This window comes from Acanthaster planci, linkage group LG05 (genome assembly GCF_054643075.1).
Source record: "Acanthaster planci isolate LZ-2023a linkage group LG05, COTS_SCS, whole genome shotgun sequence".
Taxonomy (NCBI): domain Eukaryota; kingdom Metazoa; phylum Echinodermata; class Asteroidea; order Valvatida; family Acanthasteridae; genus Acanthaster; species Acanthaster planci.
The window spans coordinates 22480859-22498844 of record NC_141781.1 but is presented as its reverse complement, the minus strand read 5'-3'; the positions used below and the strand labels follow the sequence as shown (position 1 = coordinate 22498844).

At 40.0% G+C, this 17986-nt stretch overlaps 2 protein-coding genes across 2 annotated transcripts; both read left to right on the top strand.

Moving 5' to 3' along the window:
• Window positions 1-360: 360 nt before the first annotated feature.
• Window positions 361-7549, top strand: dctn3 (dynactin subunit 3). The gene is made up of 8 exons (XM_022250179.2): window positions 361-542; window positions 1479-1605; window positions 3705-3789; window positions 4147-4233; window positions 4691-4774; window positions 5073-5131; window positions 6318-6377; window positions 6766-7549. The coding sequence occupies exons 2-8, from the start codon at window positions 1492-1494 to the stop codon at window positions 6859-6861; spliced, it is 585 nt and encodes a 194-aa protein (XP_022105871.1). The 5' UTR covers window positions 361-542; window positions 1479-1491; the 3' UTR covers window positions 6862-7549.
• An 868-nt stretch (window positions 7550-8417) lies between these two features.
• Window positions 8418-17886, top strand: larp6 (La ribonucleoprotein 6, translational regulator). Its single transcript, XM_022250173.2, has 2 exons — window positions 8418-8889; window positions 11314-17886. Exons 1-2 carry the CDS (start codon window positions 8722-8724, stop codon window positions 12724-12726), a joined length of 1581 nt encoding a protein of 526 aa, XP_022105865.1. The 5' UTR covers window positions 8418-8721; the 3' UTR covers window positions 12727-17886.
• The last annotated feature ends 100 nt before the right edge of the window (window positions 17887-17986 follow it).

The window sequence follows — 17986 nt, the reverse complement described above, 5'->3', positions numbered from 1 at the left end:
CCCCGACCCATACAACTCATTGATATCCAGAAGTCACGTGAGATAGAAGTTTAACAGCTAGCCACATGCCTATGCAAATTACACCTGAGTTTTCTGACCAATGGGACTACCGTTCATGCTCCCGCACAATAAATTAAGTTTGCACGTGCCTGTAATATGCGTGTGGTATGTTATTTGTTATGCAAATAAACCGCCAGCAAAAAGCTTTTCTTCATGCCTGGTACTGCCACTGCTCAAAATTGAAGGTGTTGGATTCAATTTTACAAGTTAAGTTCGGCACCTGTTCAGGTCAAGTTCCCCGATTACAAGGAGCACTATATTGAGGATACGCAATATAAATCTTTGTAGAACGGACTGCTACTTTCAGTCATTGAGTTTCTTCGGCCAAATCCCTCAGTAACACGCTTGGGTGGGGCGGCTTGGACTCACAGTCTCTGCTGAGATAATCCTGCAACCAAGACCAGGAGACAAATTAAAGGATCGTTTATCAAATAGAAGGACCTCTAGTCGCACCGTGACGTAGATGATCATTCCATCTTGATGTGAGTACAAACATGTCAGTGCTCTAAAATTGTTTGTGTAAAATTTAGCACTGGGAGCGAAATTTCTAATTACAGTACAACTCTAGCGAACAATTCGACCGTTTGAGACGTCGAGGATCATTATGTATAACTAACTCACGAGGTGAGCAATTACGGATGCTAGCCGACTGCGACTCGTCTGTAAGTGGGAGACACTTCGCAAGTATTAACAAATAAACCAACGAATGAAATAAAATCAATAAATGCGTGAATTCCTACTTATTTTTAAATTGGATATCGACGAACAAAGAGAGGCACCAGACCCCCAATACCTGACTGTCAATTACAGGCTGTAATTCGCTCCCTATACATGTACTGGCATTTGGCCGTCCACTATTACGGTCTGGCGCCCCCTGTTGCTCGTCGTTAGTTATAGGCTAGTGACATATAAGATCAGATATAAAGTGACAGCAGGGGCTGATGGTCTATACTTGAAATTTTATTGATGGTCTAAGGGTTTCGGTTAAAATTTAAAATACAAGTGTTGCAGTTTCGCTAACAAAAAAACAGCTTTTCGATAAGTAAGAAAATAATAATTGAATGTGATAAGGAACAAATATAAATCAATGCATAAATTAATGACTGAATTTTAACTGAACTAAAAACGAAGCCATCCCTGTCCAAATTGAATTTTAAGATCAACTCCCATAAAAAGGGCGAGTTTTTGTTATTTTTTGTGAACTGTAGTTTTTTGTGAACTAATTCGAGTAAACTCTGGTGTTCTGGGAGTAATCCCTCCCATGGCTGCTTTGTTAAAAGTCACATTGCCGTCATAAGATAACATTTGAAATATTTTACCTTGAAATTCGAATTTCACGAACAACTTTCATTTTAGAAGCGCTGCCACGCCCAGAACATTACTAAGGAGAAAATTGACAGCGCCCTCTTGCGTTTCAGAGAATTTCTAAAAATGGCGGCTACCAGTGATGATGTTTTGGAAGTAATGGAGGCTAGAATAAAATTGCTTGAAGATCGAGTATGCGGCACAGAGGCCTACCAAAATGGAAACTCGAACAATCCTGAGGTAACACTGATCTAAAATAGATTATTATCTCCGTTTGATATAGAAAATGAATTATTCTAATTGACATTTACTAACGTCAGGCTAAAGTTAGCACTTTTTCCGGTTTGTCCGGACGTAGCCCCAATAATAGGGCTGTAGTGGCTCTCTTTTACAATCCGTCTCATATCTGTCGCCACCACAGCCCTACATCAAGGCATGTCTTAAATGCCTGAAATCCAAACTGCAGGATTGTCACAAACTTTGAATCCTAATATCTTCCGAAATGAGAATGACTCAACAATTTTACTTACACCGGTGTATTCCTCAGAGTTTGGTCAATCTAGGGCCTTGGCCTATATGAGCTTTCCAAAACTTTACATTTTCTGATGTATAAAGCTTTAGGCGTTGGAAGACAAGGCACCCGACAGATGCCTTAGATGCATAATTCATGTTGTCACAGTACTGCTTAGTAATAAGTTGCGCACGCACTTTGCTAGTGTACAGTCCGCCCACAGCACATGTGAGGAGCATGATACAGACGTGCATATTAATGTTATTCAAATTCAGTTTCACCAGTTCCTTGTTTGTCTGTCACACAAAGTATGACAGGGAACCAGTATTGTATGATACAACGTTTACCAGAGCACCTGTCTGGTGCCTTGAAATCCGACACAAGAAGCGCTGTCTTTGTGTTTCAAAATGGTGCCACCCGTGGTCAGCATGTAATACTACAGGCCGGGTTTTTCAAGGCGCCATACACCAGAAAATTTACGATTTTGGAAAGCTTTACGGTGCTCGTATGAAAGTCCTAACTCTGAGGAATGCATCAGTGTAAGTAAAATTGTTGAGTCATTCTCATTTCAGAAGATATTAGGATTCAAAGTTTGTGACAATCCTGCAGTTTGGATTTAAGACATGCCTTGATGTAGGGCTGTGGTGGCGACAGATATGAGACGGATTGTAAAAGAGAGCCACTACAGCCCTATTTGTGGGGCTAGGGGAGACCCAGCTAGGAGGATGTTAGGCATGGGCCTAAGCCTAGGCTTGATAATGTTTATAAGCCAAGACTAGACTTAGTTTTTAATATATGATGCATTTTTAATTTTCTTATGTTGTAGTGTTAAATGTAGCATTTATACCTTTACACTGACAAGTCAGGTGCATGTTCATTTGATCAACATTGGCTGTCTCTGTCATGTCTGTTACGTCTATCAAACTTGTCGGCATGGTTAAATGGTCCAGTTTTAGTTGGTATACAACTGTTGTTGCAATAATGGACAGACTTACGCAGTCCACAGCTGTCTGTATAGTGCCTATTTTCAGGTCTACTTTACTTAAGCAGTTTGGCCTACATGTACTTAGTTTAAAGGCCATTGAAAATTATTTTTAAACATGTTTAACTTCATATCACTCAGATTAGAATAAAGCTGGTTAGGGGAATTATATTTCACATTTTATAAATTTGCCTTCTTTACATGCTAAGTGATTGAGCTCTGTGATGTACGATATACTTGTGTATATGGGTCATGGTGCAGTACACAATATGGCACACTTACTGATAAAAGTGCGACAAGACATCAGCACATTATAATACTGTATGGTACCTAAGGCACCTTTCATAATTCCTGAATATACGATGATGTATGGAGTTAGCATAGTATTTCAGCAGTGCTGTGGGCGTGCATCACGTATCAGTAGCCAGTTTGAAGTTCTGCACTGAAATCATTTCTGTAAGGTTGTTTCACTGTTTGTGTGAAGTCAATCGGAGTGACGTACCTGTTGATATGGTGATAAGTTTGTCTGGAAGATACATTATGCAAGAAAAAATCACTCTTAGAAATATACAGTTGAACACATTGAGGTGGGCCTAGAAATTAGGGTGGGGAATGATATGAATCGACTACATTAATTTTACATTACTTTACCTTCAGGCTTATTTGCATGTGTACATACATGTACTTATTTTTTAGCGTGTTGTGAAATCTAAAAAATGCTGTTTTCTTCAGCCCATTAAACTTGCATTTACATTCAACTTAGCTCTGAAGACAGTTCCTCTGAGGACCTCTGAAGACAGTGTAACTTTCCTTTAATTGTTTCTTGTGCTTTTTCTCTGTTTGCAGTTAATCAAATCTCTGAGTGGTGTGAAGCAGACTTTGGATGGGCTTACATCTGGGAAGGAACGCATACAAACACTGTGGAAAAGATGTATGCATAAATATCCTATGCAGAATATGAACGGTTATGAAGTCATTCTTGGTAGAAGAAGACTCATACATGTAGATCACAATTGATTTGACATTTGGAATGTACTAATGAATACTCTTTGGCACTGGGACATTATCTCATGGTCGTAAGTCATCTTCTCGCTTTCACAGCCAAGGGATGCAATTGTTTCCTGCACTTCACCATTATAAACAAAAGGTTCTCCACAACCCTTCTATTAGTGTGTGCATATTGAGGGGAAAATAAGCCAAAAAATAAGGAAAAATATGTACACCAGCAGAAGGGCATTTTGGAATGTGGCATGATGCAGTTGGTTTTTTTTTCCCTCTACCCTCACAGTGGATGAAATGAACTGTCATCTTGACCCTGAAGTCACAGAAAAGTTGACACTGACTGAGGATGCTAAAGCTGACATCATTCTAGCAGGTGCGTTATCATAGCACAGCACCATACACAGGTTGACTGCTAGAAACCTAGGGCAATTGATTGCACCGGAAAAGGTTAATACTGACGTGTGGAATATGGAGGTGATGGACTCATAGCGCACTAAGTCAGAAACGGTGTGAATTCTAGAAGACTCAAATGCAAAACACTTGCCATTTTTGCAAATCCCTTCAAATAATAAACAATATCATGGGGTGTAATTTGCATTAAAGCCTTGGTCGAAAATTTATTTTTAAGTTGATGAAAAAAAGCTTAGAAATAAATAAATGGTTATATCTTAAAATGGAATACACCTTCCAAGCTTGAAATCGAGCCTTATTGAGGTCACCATTTGATGGCTTTGGGTGACTTACATCTATTGGGTCCCCCATTCATAAAGATACCAGGGTTATGGGTTATGTTGAGGTCAACATGTTTTGATGTTTGACACCCACTCCAGAGGAGACACAGCTCAAGAAACTGGCTGGATTGTTGGAGAAACTGCAGGGGATGAGAGATGTATTGGACAGTGAGCACACCAAAGGTACAGGCATCTGTAATAAAGACAAAGCACTTCCAAAAAAGAAGTCAATGAAGAGGGAGGATCAGTCAATATCGTCCAATGCAGACTCCAAGGTCCTTGCACTGGACCAAACCTGAAAATATTTTTTTACTTTTTGGGAATGGACTAGTTTAAATAAATGATTACAATTAGAGCACATCGAATCATTTTATTGTTCCCTTACTTTGTCATTATTAATTTTCCTGAATTTTCGTCTGATCAAATCATATCTACAGACCCTTTAACATTCAAGCTTTCTGTTTTCTGGCAATTGTATTAGGCGCACCAGCCTTCCGAGATAAACTCCAACCACTTGTGACAGTACAGCTGGACCAGAAGGTAAATAATCTCTGAAGATTCATGGCATAAATGTCAAAATTATGCAGACTTAAAGATGCAAAGCTTTGAAATAATTGCATTCCTGATATTATTAATGTACCCCCAGTGGTATGTCAGCCATAACTCCCTTCTATCCCAGTGGTATGTCAGCCATAACTCCCTTCTATCCCAGTGGTATGTCAACCATGACTCCCTTCTATCCCAGTGGTATTTCAACCATAACTCCCTTCTATCCCAGTGGTATCTCAGCCGAAACTCCCTTCTATCCCAGTGGTATGTCAACCATAACTCCCTTCTATTCCAGTGGTATGTCAGCCATAACTCCCTTCTATCCCAGTGGTATGTCAACCAGAACTCCCTTCTATCCCAGTGGTATGTCAACCATAACTCCCTTCTATCCCAGTGGTATGTCAACCATAACTCCCTTCTATCCCAGTGGTATGTCAGCCATAACTCCCTTCTATCCCAGTGGTATGTCAATCATAACTCCCTTCTATCCCAGTGGTATGTCAGCCACAACTCCCTTCTATCCCAGTGGTATGTCAGCCATAACTCCCTTCTATCCCAGTGGTATGTCAACCAGAACTCCCTTCTATCCCAGTGGTATGTCAGCCACAACTCCTTTCTATCCCAGTGGTATGTCAGCCATAACTCCCTTCTATCCCAGTGGTATGTCAGCCACAACTCCCTTCTATCCCAGTGGTATTTCAACCATAATTCCCTTCTATACCAGTGGTATGTCAGCCATAACTCCCTTCTATTCCAGTGGTATGTCAACCATAACTCCCTTCTATCCCAGTGGTATGTCAACCATAACTCCCTTCTATCCCAGTGGTATGTCAGCCATAACTCCCTTCTATTACACATGCCCTTACGTAATCCATCGGCTAGCGGCTGCAGTTACTTCCCGTAAAAAAGTGTTCTACTCCTAGCCACAGCCAGCTAATCCAGATTTGGCTTAAGGGTCAAGCCCCATTAGAGAATCCAGACTGTACATGTGAATACTTCAAAATACTTCATTTGACATTATTGTGTCATTTCTACTTCAGATGAAAATGCCAAAACCCATCTCCCAAATATTTGCTGGTCATTGTTCCTCGTGTTCCTGTCAAATCATTCAAGTATTTGTATCAACATGTACGTCGTGCTTGAGAAGTCCTTTGTTAAATTGTATTTTTTGTGGCAGGAACATGCAGACAGACAGAGTAAGGAGGTCAGCGAACTTTTGGAGGCTTACAACAACATTGTATCCTTTGAAATTTAAGAGATTGAGTTTCCTGTTTCGGTTAGTGTGTAAAGGATGTGTTCTTGTTTGATTTGCATGACTAATTACACTGTACAGTCTTCCATCATTTCAATTCCAAACCTTGCCACACTTGTAAAGCAAATGTTTTTAAGTTCGCACATAAATTGCATATTTTGCTTAATTTACTTGAAAACTAAGGCTTATTGTCAAGCTTTTGTTTACATGTTAGAGTTCTTTTTCAAGAAATTTTTATTGTAACAATTTCAATGGATAGGCACTAGTGACAATTTTATGGTGTGCTTGCAACTCAAAATTAGAGTGTCTTTGCATCTTTTGGTGAGCTACAAGTGCTGTCATTAACCTTTGACCTTAATTCAAATTGGCCTAGGTCACGTTGATATCCCAGCAGTTCGTCCAGTGGGATGCAGTGATGACTCGTTATGAAGTAGCAAAGAAGGTCCGAGATCCTAGCAAATATTATTAAGAGCAACGGTACCCTTGGTCTCATGTCTTTGACTTCTGTTCTGTAGTAAAAACAGTTTAATTTATTAATATTTGGAGATTATTAGTTGTCGGCATTTTTTCCAGTTGAAAATTATTAAATTGTTTGTGTTGTAAGTGGACCATGTTAACCTTGCCTCATCCCCCCTCAGAAAAAACATTCCTCTCAGCAAAACCCTGTCATCTTCAGACACAAAATTGTTCTCTTAAGATATTGCCTCCCTTTTTGCTATGGAGCCCCAAATGCTGATAATAGTCGTTATTATTGTCATTAAATTTGCTTGATGTTAATTTTCCCTGAATGAGGAACAGTTGTTGGTAATGAAATGCCATGAGGTTCTGTAACAAGTTACAATTATCTCTTGTTCCTTTTAACGGTTTAAATGGTGTTTTTGTGAAGTGCAATAAAGCAGTGTGAGAGTTAGAGTTACTCTTCCAACCTCCAGACATTCAGCCGTGGAACTAACTTTGGATAGCCGTTTACATATTCACTTTTGCAAAGGCATTCTTAAAATAGAGGAAAGCTTAAAAGTCTTATTTTGTAGACAGATATTCTGTAACTCTCTTTTTCTTTGGCTCAAGTGTTCTCTGTCATGGAGGGTTAATAATATCTTTTAGAAACTCAAGGCTTCCTGAAGTGAAACAGACAATATTAAAAGGAAAACAATGAACGGTCAGGAGTTTCTGTTTCAGTTTCTTTCTTCTTGTAGCTCTTCCAATTTTTGGCCCTGTCCTCAGTATCTGATCGTATAATTTAATTCATGTATTTTTGTGTGGTTCACAAGTTGGGCTGATCCAAAGAGCAGGACGAATTGTCGGCCCTGAACATTTGAGATTTGAGGATATAGTGTGACAGAGTTAACCTCTTTTTTTCAAGTTGTTTCCTCGTTTTGCTTCCAAGTAAAAGTGAAGTCTTCTGCTTCTTTTTTTCTTGGAAATTTGTCCTGTGTTGCTCAGAGTGACTTCCCCAATGTCCCAGTAACCTGTTTTTGTCGGTATGTTTTGTGTTTTGTTGTATTTTTTATTTTAGGGGAGGGGGTGGTGTCTTCTTGAGTTGTAGAAGGAAAGGAAATTTGACCTGGGTGATGTCCTTTGGTTCCTTTTTCACCTGTCAGAAGGGTATCTGTGGCGTTATTCGGGCACCCCCCAGTTCCAAATAATGCATAAATTTTCCGAGAAGGGAGTAAGTTTTAATCGTAGGCAGTTTACATTATTGGAAATTCAACATTTTTATGAAACATTGCCTAATTTCAGATTCTTTGCAAAGCAAGCTTTGTATGCATAACCTTAAAAACACCTGTTGGCACGCCACGAGATGAAAGGTCGAGTAAATTACTTCCCGTCGATTTCTCGGTAATTTCGAGTTTATAATCCGTGGAGAATTTTATCTGTTGCTTCCTACTGAGTTATGGTTTGCTCGCGCAATGCATGACGTGGCACGGTTAGTCACGAGGTCTGGAATAATAACAAAGCTGGAAAAACTTCCAACGCAACTTTCGTTTCTAAGTAAAATGCACCACTGGCAATGTTGCGTGATCAACTACAGCACACTGCATTGTACAGTAATTTCTGAATATCGACGTCTCGTATACTACATGCACAAAATCAGGTAATGCGGGAACCAATGATGTTGTGAATGGGGCTACGTGCATAATTTCTTCCGGTCCGCGGTCGGCAACCAGGTGACCTTTTACCAGCGCAGGCCTGATCCAAATCCTCGTGTCTGAACGCCACCGAAATCGGTGCGTTTTCTGCCCGCAAATTTCGACATTCCGCGGGTTTCTGTCGCGCAGTGTAGTTCGTCCAGAGGTTTTGGAGTGACTGGTCCAACTCCTGGGGCACCATGAGCGAATCTGCGGCATTGGAAACGACAGAAAATGGCACAGACGGCCTGGCATCGCAACAGCTGGCTACCGGAGATGGTCAGACCACCACACCGTCCGCTGAACCTAATTCACCCTCGGCACCCGGCCTGTCGACCAGCCCAGTTACAATACACATCCCACCTTTGGTAAGCATCATTATCCTATAGGAGAGAATACATCATCGTTACGATACTTTTACGACATAGACACTAGATTATTAAAAGCACATGTATTTAGAAAAAAGGGTGTCGTATGCAGCTGTAAAGACTGTAGTTTTTTGTACATTTGTTGGAGACATTCAGCTTTGAGTTCAATGGTCTGAGAGAACTGTTCTGGGCAAAAATTCCACACTCAGTCATGGCCACTTTTCTAGGAGTATATTGTATTTCTTTATAGACTGATGTATAAAACACTTAGGCCTACCTGCAGATCATTTGAAATTGTAAGAAAGTTAAAGGTGCTGTCTTTGACATTTGAGATAAATTTGGAGTGAGTTTTTGCGCTATATTATATGATTAACTACAGGTTGGAAGCCACCATGATGACCACAGAAATGGCCTAAAGGATAAACTGTTCACTTTCTTTCCTTCTTATGAACCTGTCCCCCAAAGTTACTATCCCTTTCATATCTCTAGCCCCCCCCCAAAAAAGGAAAACAATTTGTTTTCCCTGGTTTTGAAATAATTGGGGATCAAAAAAAGTTTTTTAAAATGGTGTTTATAAAATTTGAGAAGTACAGTATGGTGGACAGATACAAAAGTCTTGAGAAAAGTAAACTTGCATGTATATGTATGTGGCGCACTTTGACGTTTCTCTCAACTGTTCTCATGCAGTGTAGCCAGACCTTTTTCTTTAAAAAAAACTCAAATTTCATTCAATTAAATACAGGTATCATATTCATTATACATGCTGTTAAATCTTTGTAAATAATTATAGTGTCATAAAATTCAGTCCAAAATTCAAAAATGGTGGCGTCTGAATAATGAGGAAGAATTCAGCTGAGTGTTGTTCTCTAACGTGGTACACTTTAACAAATTGAATTGAAGATTTAAACAATTTAATTTAAATTTTGAAACATGTAATGAAGTTTTTCAAAATTGATATTTTCTTGAAAATCAATATTACCACCATTGGGATACCCTATTACAAGTGTATAGGAAAGTTTTCTTATTTTAAAGAGTTCATTATGCACTTTGAAAATAAAATTGGAAAAAAAATGCTAAAATAAAATTCTTTTGAAGTGTGTACGTAAACTCAAGATTAATGAATGGGAATACTGAGTGCTTAGTAAAATTTAGTTTCTGTAAATTGGAGATAAATTTTTACTCCAGCAAGTCACTTGAGGCCAAAAAATTGAAGTGTAGCACGCTGGGGCCATGCCTTGTTAGGTTACCCAGTGCTCAACAGTTATGAAAAATCAAATCCTTTCCACATTGGAGATGACTGTATATAACGGAGAGGAGTTTCACTGGCTGTAGGAAGTTACCAGTGAATAAAGTTTGGTCAACTCCTTCAAGAAGTACTAGATCTTAGACCCATAAACAGGGCCCGACAAATACTCCTCCATCGCATACTGGGCCCCATCCCGATTCACAGGCTAGGGATTTCTTTCGCAAAATTTTCTCTGGGATATTCGGCAGCATCCACTTGATTTTATGAGCTGTAATTGCACCGGTATGTTCACTACTTACGGGGTAAACTATCCGCTAGGTTGCTAATTGCAGAAAACGCGCCTTTTCCTCATTTAGAGAAGAAAAGTTGCCTTTTTTGGCCATTTTCCCACTCTGGACAAATTTTGTCCCACTTGCACAAAACTGACAGCTGTTTCGTCACTTTTGTGTCACATCATAGTTAGCAAGCTACACTACCATTGATTTGCCGCAAGCAGTGTTTGACTGGACAGGGAACCAGCCAAGGGCATTGCGTATTAGCTGCGACATAAAATGGCCGTGATTTTTACGAGTACTTAGATCGACAGGTACTCTCGCAGACCTGAACGAGATTTGTAGGTGTTGAAGTCCGAGTACAAACTAGACAGGCTCTTGTACAAGGTACCATTACTTAACCATACAAAGGAGTCTTCGTAATGTACAAGTCTGGCCAAAATTTGTCCAGAGTGGGAAAATGGCAAAAAAAGCAACATTGTTTCCTCCAAACAAGGAAAAGGCGAGTTTTCTGCAATTAGCAACCTAGTAGTTTACCCCGTAAGTAATGATCATACTGGAGCAATTTCAGTTCATAAAATCTAGGAGATGCCCCCAGATATCCCGGAGAAAATTTTTCGAAAGAAATCCCTATGAATTGGGACAAGGCCCAGTAAACGACGGAGGAGTATTCGTCAGGCCCTGTTTATGGGTCTAAGATCCAGTATTTCTTGAAGGAAGTTGACCAAACTTTATTCACTAGTAACTTCCTAGAGCCAGTGAAACTCCTCTCCATGTCTTTACGGGTCTAACTGGATCTAAGTTGCCTGAACAGAACTGCTCTTAACCTTTGACGCACGATTATTACATGAAAGAAGCATGTGATGAAATTTGATGGGATTCTTTCCTTTGTGTTATATTTTGCAGGTGCAGATCTCAAGCCCTCCCGAGCCAGAGCCATCAGGTGATGATGCAGGCGGAGACACTAGCAGTGGATCCCTCAGTGATGGTAGAAACACCCCAGGTAAAGAGAGAAGTAATACGATGAATGAAAGCCGATCCGATGGTAGAGGGGGAGAGAATGCTGAATGGACACCCCCTGATGAAGAGCTGAAGAACAGGATCATTAAGCAGGTAGAGTTCTACTTCTCCGATGCCAATATCACTAAGGATGCTTTTCTTTTGAAGCATGTCCGTCGCAACAAGGAAGGCTTTGTCAGCCTCAAGCTCATCACCTCTTTTAAGAAGGTCAAGAGTCTCAGCAAGGACTGGCGGACTGTCCGTTACAGTCTCAAGAGTTCTACCACACTTGAGGTGAACGAAGAAGGGACTAAAGTCAAGCGTAAAGCCCCCTTGCCGGACTACGATGAGACCTCGCCTTCCAGGACAGTCGTCGCCGTGAACTTACCAACAGAAAACCCTTCCATCGAAAGCATCGCCGAGCTTTTCAGCAAATGCGGAGAAATATCGCTGATCAGAATCCTGCGTCCTGGCAAGCCATTCCCACCTGATGTACGTAAGCATATAGAACGCCACAGTGAAGTGCGAAACAAAGTGTGCGCCCTCATTGAGTTTGAGAGTGGTCAGTCAGCTCTAAAGGCAGCAAAGGTCATGAGCGATAAGGACAACTGGCGGACTGGAATGTCAGTGACAGTACTAGCCAAGGAGAAGAAAGAGAAGAAACAGTCTCAAGAGAAGACTAGTAATCGTAAAAGTGCCGAGGGATTGTCACCATCTCAGGCTGGTGACTTAACAGCCTCAGATGGTGGTGAGGGAGGAGACTCGGCCAAGAAAAAGAAACGTCAACGCAAGAAGAAGAATGCCAGAGTGGAGGAATTGTCTGCAGAACGTGTTGAGCAGTCAGGCACCCCGAGCTCCTCAGACACCGAGAATTCTCCCCTACCAAGCCGTAGGCACGCCAGTAAGGCTGGACCCGTGCCACAGAGCAAGAGCCCCGCCCACCTCAGTCCTAGCAACACGCCTAAGAGCAGTCCCAACCCCAGCCCCCATGGCAGCCCTCGCCAGCAGCGGAAAGTGGTCGGGAGGTCTCCCCTGGCCAACTCGAGAAGCAGCCCACGGGCCAGTCCCGAGATGGGACGCAAGGTCTACGACAGCTTCTCAGATCACAGTAACACGTCCAGTCCGTGGGTGCAGCGACGTAAGTTACTGGCAGCGTCTGCCCCTGAAGGTAGCCCAGCGGGGAGCCCTCTGTTGGGCCGCAAGAACCTGATGCATAACAATGAGCATGAGTCCATTTTGAGGTCACCCTTTGGACCGGATGGCACCAGGGGTTTCTCCATTGGTCGGGGGCGTGGAAGGCCAAAATCTGTAGGCATGTAATCATCCTGTTCTTCAGGTATTCAAGCCACTGCTACTGTTAGAATTTCTTTGATCAACCTAAAGCCCTGTCGGATGTTATCCTAGGCACCTTGCTAAACCCAACAGAATACAACAGAAAACTGTGAAGCCTGCAAAATCTAACTGAATCCAACAGCTAGACCAAAAGGCCTTTTGTTCACAGCTTACATCAACAAAATCGAACAGAAAGGAGCCCACTGTTGGATGTTGTTGAATTCTGCATGATTTGGATTAAGAGGAACAAAAGTATGATTGAGTTGTCCTAAACATACATGTGCATGTACATGTACATGTACTAGTTTTCAAACCCTCCATCACACTTTTATTTCCTTATCACATCTGGATTGTATATTACATTGTACATGTTTCCAAATTTCCCTGTATCACAGGATTTTTTCAGGAAAAATAAAAAGGTGTTCAATACAATCTTCAGATTTCATCAAGATTTGACTTTGGAATCTGAAGCTTAGGTGTATCAATGAAATTGCTGTAGGTGGTAATGTAGAATGGCTTGTTAAAGAGCAACTCAAAGGACAACATCTTTTCTCTAATTTTATCTATTCAAATAAATGTGTTCGTTTTGGATAAACCCTTGTGCATGCACAAACAAATAAAATCAGAGAAAACATTTTTTTCCTAAGAGTTGCTCTTTAAATTAGTAACATACCGATTGATCTGAGATCTGAGTTGGTACAGATTCCAGAGAAGAAACTTTTTTCCACTCGTGTTTGAACAGGGTCCATAGAAGCAGCTTGTATGTCTGAACTGTCAATTTTTTGCTTAGTAAATGCTCAGAGAAATTCCAAGCCAAGTTGGCCTAATGCAGAAGAGGCAATGTGCATCAGCCCATGGGCGAAGTTTTTGTTTATCAAAAAAAATAGGCAATAAAATTAATAATAGTGGAATACATACATTGTATGTACACACATGTCAACATGATGAAGGAAATTTGTCAGTTTCATTCCGATCATGTCAAATTTAGATTTGTGTTAGCTCGGGACTTGAAAACTTCTGCATGAAAAGCATCTGAAGGATTGGGCATTCAGATTCACTGTCTACTATTGCTTCTTCATAAGAAAGAAAAATGACTGTAAAATAATACCTTGAAAAAAGCAAGAAGGTAGGTGGATTGTAATCCTAATTGTCATGGTTTGTATCAATACTTAATGCAGATATTTCAATGCTTCTTTGTACATATGACTCAATGCAACCAGTGCGTAGCTAGTTCCTTGATTCCTTCAGTTTTCTGTTTCCTTTCATTTACCCTCCCCCCCTTTATTTTCTGGGAGCTTTCCAGCCGACCATCAACAGTGTCACTTCAGGTATTGACAAATTAAGGCTATAATGTTAAGAAATTTTCATGAAACGATTGTACACAGGCATTACATGAAAAAGAAATAGGCTGTGCACCAGCCCTGTCTAGATATCAAGACACACAGTACATGTATTTGACTTTCCACCAAACACCTTTCAAATATCTCACACAGTTCCTACACATGTAAGCTGCCCAGCCAGTCAGACTCTCACACAGTAGAAATCATGAAACAATAGCTTTTATCATGTACTACACCTAAGATCCATGAAATTCTCTCAGCCCAGCTTATCCACTGTTTGGATGAGTTGACTCCTGATTAATTCTAATGTTATTGATTTCATTACTGGTCATGTACCTGTATATGCAAAACATGCTGTACAATAATACCGTGTAGTTGGTGTACATAAGATGTAGTATAGAATCTGTATCATAGTTATCTTGTAGATTGTCATTTTGTTTTTCAAATGTAAACATTTTTTGTACGTGCATTGTTGAGCATTTGTGCAACTTATTTACAAGTTCCAGTGGAACCATGACTGAACAAACTTTTGACACCAAGAAGATTACTGGGATAGTTTTTTGTATTGTTGAGAAAAAAGTATGATACACACGTTCCAACAGCATTGTCAAATGTGTTAATAGTGTACAGGTTTAGTGTAATGTTTCAGCCCAAGTCAGCTGATGGGACGTGTAGCTCATGTCAAGTAGTTGCCAAGAGGTTAAACAAGAGTTTGTGCTTTAAGATGTTGCATTGTTCATTGACTTCTAATCTGAACCTAACCCTGCAACAAAAGCAACACAGTGTGATTCAAAAGCTGTTGCATAATGTCAGCTCTTGCTGTTAGCATGAAGAGCAGGTTGTAAGTGCAAGGATTATTTATGTACATACGTTTCTATCCAGAGCACGAAATTTACTGTCACATGTTGTTGCATTCAGCTACATATGCAGCAAGGTATGAGACGGAGAGAACACCCCCCCTGCTTTGTGTTGGTCATTGTCTCGTAGGAATCTGGGAAATTCCTTTCAGACATCTTGGGAGATGTGTCAAGTAACAATAGTCTGGAATGTGTATAGGGATTGGACATGTTGGGGGGGGTACCCCTCGGTCTCATTTCTTGCTGGGTATATTCAGCTACATGTACATGTACGTTGCTACTTCAGCTGTGTTGAATTTTGTTGCACTAAGGTGGGGAACCTGTGTGAGGTCAGAAGGCATAATGAACAAGGCATACTGTATGTAGCCAGCTACACACGTGCATGTACGGTAATTCTTCTAGTTTTGTGCTGAATGAAGACGTTGATAGGTTAGGTACTCTTATCTTGGATAACAATCATGTGTGGATAACACTAGAGGGCTGTAGTTTTCCTGTATACATGTAGTCATAAGCCAGTATGGCATCGACTCTGTAGGCTTATTGTATGGACAAAGTCTTGTGTTCCATGAGCCTGCATTAATTGTAGTAATACCCCAGTGAGATACTTGTAGATTCCTATATATTCTATCTATTCCTATATTATTCCCTAAGGTCAGACTAGCTCGCCCAGAATGGATGACCACTGACGTCTTGCGAACATAGCAGTGGTGGTCATCCATTCAGCTTTCAGTCGATCCTTTGAATTTCCATTCACTTCTTTCTGGGAAATAGAACATTGATCAAAGTGTGTCAGTGAAACATATTGCCTCGTTTGGTGGAACATAAAAACCACAAACTGTCAGTAATCCTGTGAGCGATATTTCTGTACAAAGGCCAGTTTTCTAGTATTTTTCACAAAACAACTTGTGAGCTAATTTTTTATTTATTACGTGTATCAACTTTTTGTCAAGAATATGAAATCATTTTTTTTGGCCACTTTTTATATTACACCTGAATAGTTTTGTTTTTGTTTTGTCCCTTTACATTGAAAAATATCATATGAGAACTTCTATTAGCCAGTAAGTAAAATACAAGAAATGTTAAATTCAAGTCACCGTTTATTGGAAAGAGTATTATTTCCAATATTGTGTGCGTTCAATTAGTTATTTCAATACATGTATACAAAGTGTATAATTTTGACAAAACCTTACTTTATTAATTAATAATGGTGAGTTGTACTTAAAGAGAAATTCAGGATTGGAAGATTGGTGTCCCCTTGTAGTCAATTCCTACCTGCAGGCAGTAAGCACATCTCTGGATATCGTTTGGAGTCGAATCTTTCTAACTTGCTGCAAGTTGTTCACTCATCGACATTTTTTTTATTTATTATAAAGAAAAGCTCATTTGTGATTTGAGTTACTTCAATAAGATGATTTTAAAGAGTGATTCAGATAAGATGGGAAAAGACTGCAGAATTGGAAATGGCAGCAGGTAAACAGGGATATCAAGGAACTCTTTACAATGGCTTGTTTTTTTCCGCATTCTGTTTTGTTCTACCTGAATGATTCATGATGCAGGAGAAATGAACCGTTGTTTTTTCCATCTTCAAATTTGCATTTTTATTTCAATAAATGTTGTCTATAGAAACAATTCACCCACTTCATCAAGATTGAATAACTGTTATGAAGCTTCCCTATTTATGTCGACCGTTTCTGTTAAAGCCAGGGTAAAAGGACTTGAGAAATCCCATTCGTTCAGCAGATGGGATGAGTTTGCTAATGGTGAGGTCAACAAAATATGGAAGCCGCTGTCAAATCATTGAAATGAACACCGTATGGTTTTTTTTTAGTAAGTCTTGGTAGCAACATTATTTGTAAAATTGTATAGCTTCCTACAGTTTGTCAGTGTTTTTCTTACATTCCAAAGAGAACGGTTTTGTGTAGAATTGGAAAAATATGAAAATGTAGCCATTACAGTGAGTTTTCTGTTGACTGATGTGGCAGCTACATTGGACAAGCTGCTAAGCAGAGAGAATTTCTTAGAACAAATCTTGTGCCTTCGTGACACACTTCCCCAACAATGGCCTCTGCTGCCCTTTACACCCCTCAAAGGCTTGTGAGCAAGTATAGTTCGTGTACAAAGTACATAAATCTTGCACCCCATCATTTTGAAAAGTTTGTTTTGGTATGGAGACATAATTTTCCCCGTACTTTTGGAAATGCACAGGTATGACCCCTCATTTAACCACAAATGCAAAGTTCATCATCAGATCCCAAGTTTCTGTGAGTTGATCTTGTAGATGGTTGTCACTTTGTAGTCCCTCCACAGCTTGGTGTGTAGCTGGAAGATCAGAGATTGGACAAGAGCTGTGAATTATGCAATAGGTCACAGTCTAAGAACAGCAGTGAACATGACTACAGAATCAGCTTTGGGTAGAGAGTTTGCTCTGATGTCCCAGGATCAGTCGTAGTGTTGTAGTCACGTACTTTTTGAGTACCAAGGTTCTTAGCAATATATTGGCCTAGTTAAGAGGGAACAAAGCTGAAGCATAGAGCATTTGATGGTACATGCACAAAGGTAAGATTACAAAGTAACATGATGACTTCATACTATCACTGTTTGATAAAAATTAAGTTGTGTTGGACAAAAGTACTCAAAAAAGTACTTGGCCAGGTACTGAGTACTGTTCTTAAAACTTAAAGTTTACAAAACCTGGAGTGTCTGAAGCCTTACATTTAGTTTATAATCTTCCTTTGTGCATTTACCATCAAATGCCTTTGTACTCCAGCTGTATTCGCTCTTACCTAGTCCAATATTTTGCTGAGAACCTTGGTACTCGGAAAGTACTCTACTACAACACTGGTCATTCGTTTCTAAGGAGTTGGGTTTGCTTTTGTGGTAGAGTACTAAAGAAAACATGTAACGACCTCGTTAACCAAAAGAACTGAGTATTAAAACAGTCTTGGAAATGATATATGACTAACAATTCATATGTTTTGTTTTTGCTGGAATCTTGAATGAAAGTGATTATAGTTGTATGCACTATGTGTGTTCCCCACTCTTGTACTTGGG